The sequence below is a fragment of the Artibeus jamaicensis genome, unplaced genomic scaffold, assembly GCF_021234435.1.
Source record: "Artibeus jamaicensis isolate MK-2021 breed Jamaican fruit bat unplaced genomic scaffold, CSHL_Jam_final contig_419, whole genome shotgun sequence".
In the NCBI taxonomy this organism is placed as follows: domain Eukaryota; kingdom Metazoa; phylum Chordata; class Mammalia; order Chiroptera; family Phyllostomidae; genus Artibeus; species Artibeus jamaicensis.
Genome location: NW_026521824.1, coordinates 2,988,180 through 3,002,509, shown reverse-complemented (window position 1 = coordinate 3,002,509; position 14,330 = coordinate 2,988,180). Strand labels below are relative to the sequence as shown.

The following is a 14,330-nucleotide window of genomic DNA, read 5'->3' as shown; positions in this document are numbered from 1 at the left end:
TGATTCACGGCCTGGGGGGGGGGGGGCGGGGGAGCAGGACATATCAAGATTCACTTGAGCAGCACGGCATTTAAACCTTATAAATTATTTATTTCTGGAATTTTCCATTTAATATTTTCAGGCCGTGGTTGACTGTGGGTAACTGAAACCACAGAAAGTGAAACTGTGGATAAGGGGAGGCCACTGTCATAAAGTATCTACTTTGTTTGACAACAGTGCCACATGCAGGACACTAGGTCTTCCTCCCATATTAGCCCCCCTCTGGTGGCAATAAAGGATGTCCTGTGATTTAACACTTTTCACAGTTACTATGTGTATAGGGTTTCTCTCTGGTATAAGCACTCAGTGTAGAACACATTTAATGCTCTAAGTGAAGATTTTTTAATATATAACACATTCATAAGGTTTTCTTTAGTATACATCTTCTAATGTTTAAAAAGATTTTATAATTATGGAAACACATCCAAAATTCATGATATTCAGAGTTTTCCCCTAGTTTGGATACTCTGATGGGAAGTATGAGATGATCTTCTATAGACATACCTGCATCTGGTACACAGACAGCCTCTCTTTGTAGGAATTCTCTGAGTCTCTGGGGGGATGATCTGGGACTGAGGCATTCCTGAAATTACTACACTCATTCTGAAATCACCTATTCCAGTGTGAATTCTCTGATGATGCATGAGAGACAAGCTTTGGCTGAAAGCATTTCTTCATTGCTGACGTTCAAAGGGTCCCTTCATGCTTTGAATTCTGTGCTGTAGTATAAAGGTCTGTATTCTGCTTATTTTGCATTGAAAAGATTCTTTGCAGAGTAAATTTCCTGATGAATAAAATATGAATACAAGTATTTTCCACATTTATTACAATCATAGGATTTGACAAATTTGCTAGAATGACTCAGAGAACTCAGGAAAACATGTACTTGTGCTTCCCAGTTTATGCCAAATGGGCAATGCATGGGGTCAGCGAAGTGTGGGGGAGGGGTGCAGAGCTTCTAGGTCCACTCTGGGCACATCATCTTCCCAGCACTTCAGTAATTTACTAATCTAAACGATCTTTGAATCTCTGTTGTTTAAGGTTTTTCTGGAGGCTTCATTACTGTGAGATAATAGAAAATATATATACATGGTCTCTGCTTGACACAGGGCTCATAAACCCTTGTAAATTCCTAAGTGGTAAGAGTGCCCGGAGCATCTTTTGTTCTCCTGCGAAGACTCTGGGTGGGCTCCTGGATGGGCTGGTCACTAGAAAGAACAATCCATGATTCGAAGCTTGGGATTTTTCAGCTCTGCCTTCCACTTCTCCCCAGGGGGAGTAGGGGCTGGAAATGATCAACCATACAGACAGGAGGAAGCTCCATGAAATCCTAATAGTAGGGGGTTCAGAGAGCTTCCAGGTCCGTAAACACAACCACAAACTAGGAGGGCGACTCACCCCAACTTCATGGTGACAGAAGCTCCTGCGCTCAGGACCCTCCCAGACCTCGCCCTGTGTACCTCCTCATCTATCTGGTCATCTGTGTCCTTTATCATAGCCTTTAACAAACTGGTAAATGTAAGTGATTGATTCCCTGAGTTCTGTGAGCTGCTCTAGCAAGTTAATCTCACCTGGGGAGGGGTCCTTGGAACCTCTGATCCATAGCTGGTTGGTCAGAAGCACAGGTGATAAATGGGCTTGTGGTTGGTATCTGAAGCACTGAGTGTGTATGTTTGTGGGAAGCAGTCTCCTGGGACTGAGCCTTTACCCTTTGGGATCTGACAGTCTTTACAAAGATGGTGTCAGAATTGAGTTAAAGTGCAGGACACTCAGCTAGAGTTGCAGAGAACTGCTTGGTGTGGAGAGAAACCCCCTCAGGTTTGGTGACCAAAGCAAAATGTTTTTTTTGTTTTTTTTGTGAGCAGTGAAGGTGCTTGCACAGGAGAGAAAGTCATAGTAGAGAAGAACTGGGGTTTTCCCTACACAGGAGGTAGAACTCTGAGTTTTTTCTTTACAATTACAGAGGCATAATTGCCTAACCCTTTGATGACTGGTGATGAGTCCATCTCCAGTCCCTCTAAACTCTGCAGAGGTGCTGAAAATTCCAAACTTCTAATCACATGGTTGATTCCCCTGAAACTAGCCCCCCATCTTTAGGGGCTTTCCAAAAGTTACCCCATTAAAATAAACTCAGGTGTTAAAACAAACAGTGCCCTTTTCACCTTTATCACTCATAATACTAAAATATTACAACAATCAATGCTCCCAGCCTCTTATTACTTAGGCAATTACAAAGGTTTCAGGGGCTCTGGCCAGGAGATGGGGATAAAACCCAATATATGTATTTCTTATTATACTTCAGTACCACAGGCATTGTTTCATTTAAGTCTGTGTTGTGGCCTCTGTCTACGAGCCCAGCAAAGCAGCAGCATCGCCAGGGACGTGCCAGCTCTGAGGGCAGGAAGCAAGCAGCCTGGCTGAGGGATGAGCAGGAAGGTGCTCTGTTTCTGGGCTGATTTTTTTGTGCTGGAAGTTGTAGTCACAATCCCTGGAAATGAGGCTAAATTCAATCAATAACCACATTATTTGTATTTCCTATTCTTTTACTGGTTAGCAACAGCAAGGATGGGAGCAAATGTTTACTTAGTGAATGTAAAAGGTTTGATTGAACAAAGCTGCTCCTTTTAACACTGTTGATATTTATTTGCTTTTACTTTTTAAAGTTATCAGAGACATTTCCCCAGAATGTCCTATGCTTGACTTGGTAAAGAGATTTTTACAGACTTAAAAATTCCTTTTTCTCTTAGATGAGTGATTGGTTAAACAATGATTCCACCCTACTTTAGTTCCCTAACATAGAGACATTTAAAAAATGCAAAATTGCATTTTAAACATTCTCTTTATTTTCTTAAAAGTTTAGTTATCTGATATATGAAAAATTATAAATATCTACATTCATTGCACACTAGAAATATGTTGTTACTTCTCTCTGCCTCCACAGTCATTTTACCTTTTCTTCTTTTCTGCCTTCCTCTTAGAAGGCATTTGTGATTGCATTTAAGGCCATCCAAATAATCCAGGATAATCTCCCTATTTCACAATCCTTATTATTCACATTTGAAAAATCCATTTCTGCCATCTAAAGTAACAGTCACAGGTTCCAGAGATTAGGATATTTCTGGGGCCATTATTTAGTTTACGACACTGTGTATTGAGTTGGTGTTAAAACATCCACACAGGGATTTTTCCAAGTTACTTTAAAACATATCAAATTTACTATAGGGTATTCCCTATGGACAGAAATAAATTTTTAACAAACCTTAAACTTTTCAGTAATATGTATTGTTTGTGGTAGGGTTATGGTTGTTCTGGGACTTGTTTATGTATTGTCTGATAAAGAAAATTAGTATTTATATTGGTAGCATTGAGAATTTGGGTTTTCAACATGGGTCAACAGAAATATAGATCTAAGACTGATGCATTAAAAAAAAATCTTGTTGTCCTGAATTTCAATTGGAAGCATCAGTTTGAATTGTACTCTGTTTGGAAAAGGCCTAAAAATACCACTATTCATGACTGATGAACATCTGTAGCACCTAGACTGTGGCCTCTAAATACCAATTTTCATTAAAAAGGACCAAGGGCTCCTTCAAGAAATGGTTAAAACCAGGTCTGGAGATGAAACTGCAAACGAGCCTGAATTCTGAACATTCAATTTTTGCTATTACAGAACTAGTTTTAAAAATGTAAGAAAGAAGTGTCACTATATTTTAAAAGCGTCTCTATCTTTAGACATGTATATACTGAAACGTTTACGAGTAGAGTAACATTACGCTGAGATTTACTTCATAATAACGGGCATGTGTGGGTGGCGAAAGTGTGCTGGGTGGCGGTACATTGGAAACGAGCTGGGATGACTGTTGAAGCCGGTCATCAGGTACTTGATTCATTTGCAGACCAATGAGAAGGCTGCTGCAACCTTCTTGGAAGGAGATGATGGTAATGGGGGCCAACGCCGCTACTGGAAGAAAGCCCATCAACAATTCCCTTCATCCTTGGAAGCCAAGCTCCCTAGAGTAGCTCAGTTGCTGTTCTGGAGGGTACCGGCTTCCGCTCCACCGCGCCAAGGTGCCTGCAGGGGCCAGGAGATGCGCTGGGCAGAGTCACAAAGTGCAGGGTGCGCCGGCGCGCCCAGGCCGCAGCTTGCAGTTCCAGAGAGCAGGGGCTTGTCTGGCCGGGCTTGGGGTCCCACGTCTAGGGCTGCAGAGCTGTAGGTTCTGAAGACTCCGGAGTCTGTTGCGTGAGGGGTAGCTCTTGCACCGTAGACCTTTTTGAACGAGCCGAACCCCTCCTGCCTGACACAAGCTGGGTCCTTTGGCCGTTCCCCTCACGTCCAGACTGCAAGCTGCCTCGGGGCGAGCTGGTAGGGTGTCACCCTGCCAGGTGGGGGGACAGGCAGCTTCTTGGAGGCAGGGGAAGTCGAGCATCGATGAGAAGTGGGGGCTACAAAGAGTTTCACAGTTAAGAGTGAAAAGGACTCACTTCCGAGCAGCTACATTCCCGGCGATGTTGTTGGAGTGAGCGATTAAAGTTAGGGAGCGGAGAGGGGTGTCGGTGTGACACGCGAGTTAGGAACACGGTGCTACCTTGACCACATTACCGGGTTTAACTTTTTGCTTCCTGTCTTCTCTATTTATAAGCCAGAACGTTCCCTGAATTCTCAGGGGGGAGTCTACACAAGAAAGGGCTCTTTGGGCAGAGGAAATATATCATGGGCCCTGAGCATCCCTACATGTTCGTGCTGGGTATGCTAAGAATGCAAGGTCTTAATCATTCTTTACCTAGGCCATTTCTTAGGTTTGTGTTTACAGCAGGGAAACATGGAAGGCAGTCTCCCTGGAACATAGACTATGCTTGCTTACTACTCAGTACAAAAGTAATGATTCCTTCAGGCTCAGGGTTGCCTTCCGGTACTGCAGCACTCTGTGCTGGATCTGGGCCCACCTATATCGCCCTCTTGTTGGGGGTTGAGGGGTGGGGTGGATAAGGATAATCGGCTTTATGTGAAGCCTGGATACTGCTTTTGTCATGAGAAATAAAAGTTCTTTGGCTCCTGGCTGGTGTAGCTCAGTGGATTGAGCACGGGCCTGTGAACCAGCCAATCGCGGTTCGATTCCCAGTCAGGGCACATTCCTGGGTTGCAGGCCGGTTCCCTGCAGGCCAATTCCCAGCAGGGGACACACAAAAGGCAACTCATACATTGATGTTTCTCTCCCTCTCTCCTTCCCTTTCCCTCTAAAGATAAATAAATAAAATCTTAAAAAAAGAGAAGAAGAAAAAAAGTTCTTTGGCTAACATCCGGGAGTCTCAGGTCTTTTGTCAGCATTCATGAAATACTAACAGGATAGTTTATTTTTTGTCAGGTAAAATCCAAAACCCTTCACAATTTGATACATATATGTGAAATATTTTTTCTGAGAGTACAATTTTGCTTATTCTGCAAAAGTTCCTGAAGACATGCATTAATGTAACATTTATTGAGGGCACTGTGCTTGGTATAGGTGATATAGAAATGAATATGACAATGTAGGGGCACATTCTTCAGTAGGAAAGGCAGTCAGCCTTAATTGCTCTCACATTCCAGTCCAGTTCATTAGCAAGTCCTATGGACTCTACCTTCACAATATATATACAACATTGGGTCATCTTAACCACTGTTTCTGTAAATCCCTGAAATCACTTCCTAACTGGTTTCCCTGCTTCTGCCCTTGCACCATTTTGAGCACTAGACTCACTGGGAAATTGAAGAAATACTGATGTCCAGGCCCCAACCCAAATGAAATACCATATTTTGTTGTATATAACATGCACCCACATTTTTGGCCCAAACTTTCAGGGAAAAAAATCTTCCATTTTAATTTATAAATTCAATTATTTATTTATACTTAGAAACAAAACTGAATTATCATATTCCAGGGTATTATTTTGCATACAGATATCATTATTGCTTTCTAGAGTTACACTTTTAATGCATAAGCATAAATAGAAGAATAAAAAACATTTATATAGATATGGAATTAGCACTACTCATATAAAATGCATATCCTTCCCCCTCAAAAATTTGGGCAAAAAAGTGCACATTACACATGGCAAAATATGGTAATTCAATATTCCTAGAGGTGTTGGTACTTTTAAAAGCTTCCCAGCTCATTCTAATGTATAACTAAGAGTGATATCCACTGCTGTTGACAATGACGATAGATATGACGGGTTTTAAGCACACTGTGACTTGTACAGCTACATGTTGTGGTCCTAGTTAAAAGTTTTCAGAATACTTCAGCAAAGATGTGCAAAATACATTGAAAAGGTAAGATCAGGGGCAGATGAACACTTACCTGGCTACAAAATAATCTAAACAAGAGCTGATTAAAAGCCAGAAGTAAGTAGTGGCAGTGGGGACAGAGAAGAATGAACTGGAACACACAGGAGGTAAAATCAATAGGATGAAAAATAACTACTGGTGAAGAAGAGTGGCTTCTTGCCTCCCAAAGTTATGGTGACTTAAAAAAGAGGTTTAGGGGGTGAGGACAATTCAGCTTTAATTTAAACCACTTAAAGTACCTGTGAGATGATTCCAGGTGATTACTGACTATATGTTCTGAAACTTGGGAAAGATCTGGGTGGAAGGCCAACATTGAAGGGTGTAGTACATCCTTTGCTGAGTTATTTTCATTTAAAGATTTGAATTTCAGAAACTATAGGAGAAACAAACTTTCAATGCTCTAATCAAAACACATAATTTTACAAATTGTAGGTACATACTTTTTGTGCTTTGAATTTTCATTTAACATTCATGGGAAGAACTCAGCTAAGTGCTGGAGCAATGGGTTCCAATCCTTAAGCTGTCACCATACATATATGTATACGACCTCAGGCAAGACACTTCGGCATCATGAGCATCACTTTCCCTGCCCAGAGGACTATTGCTTACAAGCTTACATGCGTGTTTATATATATCACCACAGGGCACAGGCTTGCCATTTTTAATAGCTATTAAAGTTCTAGGACAGGGGTGTCAAACTCATTTTCACCGGGGACCACATCAGCCTTGAGGTTGCCTTCAAAGGGCTGAATGTAATTTTAGGACTGTATAAATGTAACTACTCCTTAACTAGGAGCAAGGAGCTGGGTGCTGCTGCCAGGTAGAAACAAGGTGCCAGTCCAGATAAAACAAGGTGGAGGGCTGGATTGGGCCTGCGGGCCTTGTGTTTGCCACCTGTGTTCTAGGGGTTAATAAGCATAGTGAAATATAGAGCCATGAAGAAAATAACAGAAATAAGAGGACTAAGCAGACCACATTTGCAGGCACATATGCAAGTGAATTGGTACTGGAAGGTACAAAGAATGAAATCTAATGGCCTCCAAGTTTTAAAGACCAACTAGAAGTTTAGCCAAAAAACCCTCCTAGTATTTTGATTTGCATAAAAGATTCTCAAATTTAGATCAGAAACCTGCTTAAGGAGTGTGATGGGAAAGAAGTGTGATTAGCTTGTAACAGTAAATTATTAAGACATGTAACAGTTAAAGCACAGCGTAATAGGTCTCATACATTTAGTACTGCTCTTCACTTAACCTGCTCGCCAGATCAACTGATGATCTTCCTCCTCTGTAAAATTTTGTAATGGCCTCAGCCCGGACCTTTTGTAGTTAAGTTTGCTGCTTTCTGGTCACTTAACACTTTTAGTCTCTCCTATTTAGTTGAACATTTAACAAGACTTAATCGTTGGCTCCTAAAAGTTTCTCCCAATATGTAATTATCTCTCATTACATAATTAGGTATTAAATAAGTAGGGCTGTCTTTATGAAAACTAAGTTGAATGGTTGAAAAGTCTCCAAGGTTACTTGCTAATCACACCCCAGTAGCAATGAGCATGCTTAGTGCCCAGATATTGGTTTCTAAACAGATGCCTATTAAGAAGAGCCAGGAATGCCTGAAGAAATGGCTGTCTGAGGCACTGAAAGTGCAAGGTGAACCTGAGGTGCCTTAAAGTGCCTTCTGTCAGAAGGCAATTAAGTGCCCAAAGACTGCAGAGGGAAAGTTGAAGGACATAACTACCTGAAGGGTTAACTGCCAAAGTCGGGATGACTTGAGCATCAGAAACAATGATCATAATTTATCATAATACACTGAATCATTTGTCATCACTGCCAACTCCTTATTCTGACAACTCATAATTTAAAGAATTGAGCCTGATCCTGCCAAGTGTATTGCCATTGATGGAGAGACGCTTTTTTACAGAAGCATGCAGTCAATAAATGTAGAATGATAGAATTAGAAAATCAAATCTGGAGAAGATAATTGATTCAGACAAGAATGATTATCTGTGGATACCAAAACCACCAGGTGAATGTTGTGGGTAAACAGGCTCCCCATATGCTGCCAAGGTCTCGGTCAGATTCCCTAACTACAACAGAAAAACACACCTTTGCGTTGGGAAGAGAGGGTAGTGACCACCTCAGTAGAGTGATCTAATTATGCACTGCTGACAGTGAGCCAACTAGGTAAAATTTTTGATATAATGCAATATAACATACATCTGTGAAGTGTTAATGTTAAAATGTGTAATCTGAATACTTCAAGACTTTGGCCCTAATTGCTAATTTACAGAAACTACAGGAACAAGATAAATTAACCACTGATCTGTTAACTGATTTGAAAGACAAACTGCAATCAGTTAAATCCTGAATGTGAGATAGTCCACAACTGAGCTGCTCTATTTAAAACAAAAAAACTCTGGGGAAAAAATCAAAGTTGGGAGACTGTTTTAGATAGATGAAACAGACATAACAATCAAGTGAAGTGTGGAATTTGACTGGATTAACAGGAAACATTTAAACATGGGCTAAGCACTAGATATTAGGGAATTACTATTCATTTTTTGAGGTATATAAAGGTATTGATTGTGGTTATGTAAAAAGACTCATTTTTTATGAGATGAATGCTTACGGGTGAAATATCATGTCTTTGCTTTCCCATTGTTCAGGAAAATATGGCAAAATGTGAATTTTCAAATCTAAGTGGCAAATATATTTTTTATTCTTTAACTTTCTTTATATTTGAGCAGCATAATAAAAAGCAGAAAATAAAAAACTTGAATTATACTTGGGCCAGACATCTGTAAAAGTGGAAAAATTACACAGAGGTCTAGGATTCTTCACTACTATTATTGTATTATTCTATAAGAGCATCAATTGCTTCAGTGTATCAGTGGAAGACCTTATAAATGCATTATTTACATAAAACACATAAAAGCAGTAAATACAAATTAATGCAAAGAAAGATAATATGGACTATACTACTCCACGCATCCATTCCAAGAAGAAAAAGTGTTGTGTAAGGTATGAAGTTCCATCTTAAGTACAATGGTTATTTTTTAAACTAGTAACTATGGCATAGGCATAAGCATAATTTGAGTATAATGCAACCTAGGACAATCTGTACTTTGTGAAGGGTGATTCCATGACATCAACATTAATGAAGGTGAGGACAAGGCAAAGCAACAGCTTCTTGAAGAAAACACTCAACAAGAAAGCTTTCAAGGTATCTTTCCTTCAGCACCTCTTTGTAGAATGTTTATTAAAGTCACGTCCAAATGAAGCCACAAGGTCAACATGTTTAAACTGATATTTTTGGTGTCAGAATTTATATAGATTTTTCCTCTTCTAGCTCAAGAAAATTTTCTGTACAAAGATGTCCCATGATTTCTTAGGAATATCCTCACTGTTAATATCTGGGGATTCTGTTTTTTCATTAAGTAGTTCCAATGAACTAATCAATGACCAGTATTTGGTAAATATTTCTTTGCAAGTATGTACATAATATTCTACCAATTTCACTCCATTTCAGTTAATTCTACCTTATTACTCAATTTATTTATTCACTAATTCAACATATATTGACCACCTGCTATATACGCAAGGCACTGAAGAAACAAGAGTGATATGAAAACTCAGCTCTTGGAATATGGTCTTATATTCTGAAAGTGGAATGCTGTGGACATTAAATGCAATAGTATTTTTACCTATTTCTAGTTGCATTTCTGCCAGTTTTCCTTTTATGCTGTTTAGGACTATGACAGACTCAGTCATTACTGTTCAATGATTACTGCACCAATGACAGTTTCTGCATCTATGCTTTTTCCAATGAAATTTTCTTCTAATATTTTAAGACTGTACCCTATTTTACTTATCTGTAGAAAGGAAAATTGACTGCAATTATTCCTTTAAAAATCAAACATTTCATTTTTGGTTTCTTCTTACAGAAACAGGATGAATTTTGCTTTGTATTCCATCAGTTGCTCTTATTTATTTTTAGATAAACCAAGTCCAGTAACATTTCATGTTATAAGTTACCTATGTATTCTTTCCTCTCTTCACTTTTTCTTCCCTGACCCATTTTCTGCACTGAAATCGTATCTATTTTCCATTACTTTTTTCTCACACTACTTAAATAATTTTATTACTCCTTACCTTAGGATCTACAGGGTCAAATTTGGCAACCCATTTTAGGTTTTGTATACTCATTCATTCACAATACACTTGTTAACTCATGACCTTACTTTCATTATGTCCTAATCTTTCATTAATGTAGAAAGCTTTTATAGCACTACAGGAAGCCCAGAAAGGATCATTTAGGGAGTTTGGGCCCTGAGCACAGTAGGCACTCAAGAAATGTTTTTCAATGGAAGAAATGGATTTTCTACAGTAAAACAGTATTGGGAACCTTAAGGTATACATTTTGGTGTCAGGTGAAAAGAATGAAAACTGTATCCTTATTTTTTCCTACAGGATGACAGATGTCAAAACCTAGCGAAACTAATACAATAAAAAGTAATAAAAATATAATAAAAATAAATAAATAAATAATAGGAAAGAACCTAGTGAAACTAAGACTGTTCTAAAAATTAATTTAAGGGTGGGTGTTTAATTTTTGCACATTTCACTAAATTTGTACATGTTTAAGGGTTATATACACATTAGTTTCTCTATCCAAACATCATCTTTCATTAAGGTTCTCTTCCTTGAGTATTTCAGTATTTAAAACAAAGTATAATTAAACAGTGGCCACACAGAAACCTTTAAGATACTTTCAATTTTTCTCAAACCTACTAGCTCCACATGGCAGTTATGGCATAATATGAAAAGGAGGTGAAATGGAGGTGAAAAGGGGGAGGAACCCTTTACATATTTAAGGCTTCAAAGCTGGGAAGAAGTAAAAGCCCAAAAGCAGCTTTTCTATTTCCCCAGGATCACTCTCTACTTGATGGAAGCTTTCACAAGTTACATTCATAAGGCCTCATGGAGTACTTGAAATACAGTAAGAGTTGGTGAGTTACAGGTTTCTGAGTACTCTTTTCACAGGGTTTCTTTCTGGAATAAACCAAATAAAGGTTAAACAGTGAATGTTCTCAAATTTCACATTAAATTTAAATGAGTTATATCCACATTATGAATTTGGATACTTCTGCTCAGTGGTATCTGACATATAGGCATATTGCACTTCTTCTGAATAATGTGTTAACACTCAGTGAGTATAGAATAAAATTTAAATGATTAAGTTGTAACATCTAATGGTCTTGCACATCCATTAATTACGATGTTTGGCACCTGTATGAACACGTTGATGCTGAATAAGGTTTGTACTCTGAGTGAAAGTTTTACCACAGATACGGCATGCATAGGGCTTCTCTCCTGTGTGAATTCTCTGGTGTTGAATAAGGCATGTTCTCTGGCTAAAATCTTTATCACATTCATTACATTTATAAGGTCTTTCTCCAGTATGAGTTCTCTGATGCTGATTAAGTGATGAGGAATAAATAAAAGCTTTCCCACATTCATTACATTTATAGGGTTTCTCTCCAGTATGAATCCTTTGATGTTGAGTAAGATTTGCACCCTGTCTATATGCTTTCCCACATATATTACATTTAAAGGGTTTTTCTCCATTATGAATCCTCTGATGTTGAGTAAGGTGTACACTCTGGCTGAACGCTTTTCCACACACACTGCATTTATATGGTTTCTCACCAGTATGTGTTCTATGATGTTGAGTAAGATTTGCACTTTGGCTGAAGGCTTTCCCACATATTTTACATATGTAGGATTTCTCTCCAGTGTGAGTAGTCTGATGTTGAATAAGAGTTGAGGAATGAGCAAAGGCTTTTCCACATTCATTACATTTATAACATTTCTCTCCAGAATGAATTCTCTGATGTCGAATAAGGTATGTACTCTGACTAAATACCTTCCAACACTCATTGCATTTATATGGTTTCTTTCCAGTATGTATTTTTTGATGTTGAAGAAGGTGTGTACTCTGACTGAAAGTCTTCCCACACTCGTTGCATATATAAGGTTTTTCTCCAGTATGAACTCTCTGGTGATTAATCAGTGATGAACTGTGGCTGAAGGTTTTACCACATTCCAAGCATTTATATGGTTTCTCTCCAGTATGTGTCCTTTGATGTATAGTAAGGTGTGCACGCTGACTAAAGTCTTTCCCGCAGTCATCACACTTATATGGTTTCTCTCCTGTATGAATTCTCTGATGTATAGTAAGGTGTGCTCGCTGGCTGAAGGCTTTACCACACTGGTGGCATTCATATGGTTTTTCTCCAGTATGCATTCTCTGATGCGCAATAAGGGATGAGAGGTGCCTGAACTCTTTTCCACACTCTTCACATTCATAAGACTTCTCTTTGGTATGGGTACTTTGGTGTTTCATGAGGGATGGGTATTTCCTAAACTTTTTCCCACACACATTACATTTATAAGGCTTCTCTCCAGGATAAATTTTCCTATGTACAATACCATATGAGACATGATTGAGGGTTGCCCTGCCTTCGTTATATATAGAAGTTTTATGATCTGACTCAGTATCAAACTGTATTATTAGGTTTGAATGCTTTTCAAAATGATTCCCATGTACACCATATTTACTAAGATACTCTTCTGTAGGATCATATTCTTGTGAAAAAACTGACTTCAAACTGAAATTACTTTCTTCAGTGGGGATTTTCCTGAAGGTATCTGGTACGTGCCTCTCCAATCTGTCACCATAGTCATATGGTTCTTCCAGTTTGATGGTCTGGGTTCCATCTGTTGTGAATTTAGGAATGTTTTTAACTGGATTACAATCTTGGGCTTCTGTTTCCTGTCCTGAAATAAAAATGATATAAAAAGTTTTCTCTATTTGTAGAAAAGAAATTACCAAAATATAAACAAAATAATGAATATGAATAAAATGCTTAAAAAGCTATGATTCTGACAACCTCATAATAAGGCCTTTAAAGCTTGGAAAAGGAGAATAAAAAGGAAGAAAACCAGAAGACTAAATTGGAAAAAGGAGAGGCTTCTTGCTATCCAACATGGGCACAGACTAAATAAAATAGTTTAGTTAGGTGACAGAGTTAACACTGTGTAGGATAACTTGGGATGACTTCAATTGTGTAATTATTTATAATTATATAACACTTAAATGATATGTTCAAAGTAGGCATGCTATCATCACTCCTTCCAATCTACTCTGCACAATCCTACCTAATGTTACAAAAGTAATTTCATGGAGTGCTCTTCATGCTTAAATATGTCTAGTAAGTCTCCTATAGCCTGAAACAATGGTTCTCAAAAGTGTAGACCCCAGACTACTGACGTAAGTATCACTATCACTTGGAGCACGGTAAATTATTGCACTTCACCCAGACATACTGAGTCAGAAACTTTGAAAATGAGGCCAAGCAATCTGTTTTTTAGCAAGCGCTCCAGGTTGTTTTGATGTGCAAAAAGTTTGAGGATCAGCTGCATGAAGGATAAAAGTTAAAGAGAGAGAAAAAAAGTTCAAAATATCTCCAACTTGGCATTCCATCCCCAAAATATTTAAGCCTAGTTATTCACATAACTTAAAACTACTTCCTCATAATCTTCTACAAGTGCCATGCTAATTCAAAACTCTAGGCCTTCTCTTATGCTACCTTCCCCATCTATTAAAAAAGCTCATATTCTCTCCTTTTTAGAATCCTAAGTACAGGTTGAGCTGAATCATATAAAATTGTTTTTTTATAAGTCAACATGGTGGAATATCAGCAGTTCCATATGGTTCAACCTAATAAATGATGGGGCCATGACAGAAGTTGGCCTTTACATAATTATTTCACAATTTTGTGTGTTTCTTATATTTCTAACCTAGGTGCAAACTTTGGAACCTATTTATGCTTCTTTTACATTTCCTTCATAAAATGGCCCAAGACTAGATATGGTGGCCACTCAACTGAACTGGTAAAATAAGACAGTAA

The 14,330-nt window shown here is 38.5% G+C and overlaps 1 protein-coding gene across 3 annotated transcripts in view; it reads right to left on the bottom strand.

The window, feature by feature from the left end:
- Positions 1–5,876: 5,876 nt before the first annotated feature.
- ZNF287 (zinc finger protein 287) overlaps positions 5,877–14,330 on the bottom strand; it is a 28,701-nt gene continuing 20,247 nt past the window's right edge. For all 3 annotated transcript variants that reach the window (XM_053665709.1, XM_037165952.2, XM_037165960.2), the window contains one exon: positions 5,877–13,197. In XM_053665709.1, the coding sequence (XP_053521684.1) occupies positions 11,627–13,197 (1,571 nt within the window). In that variant the 3' untranslated portion in view covers positions 5,877–11,626. The remainder of the gene's footprint in view (positions 13,198–14,330) is intronic.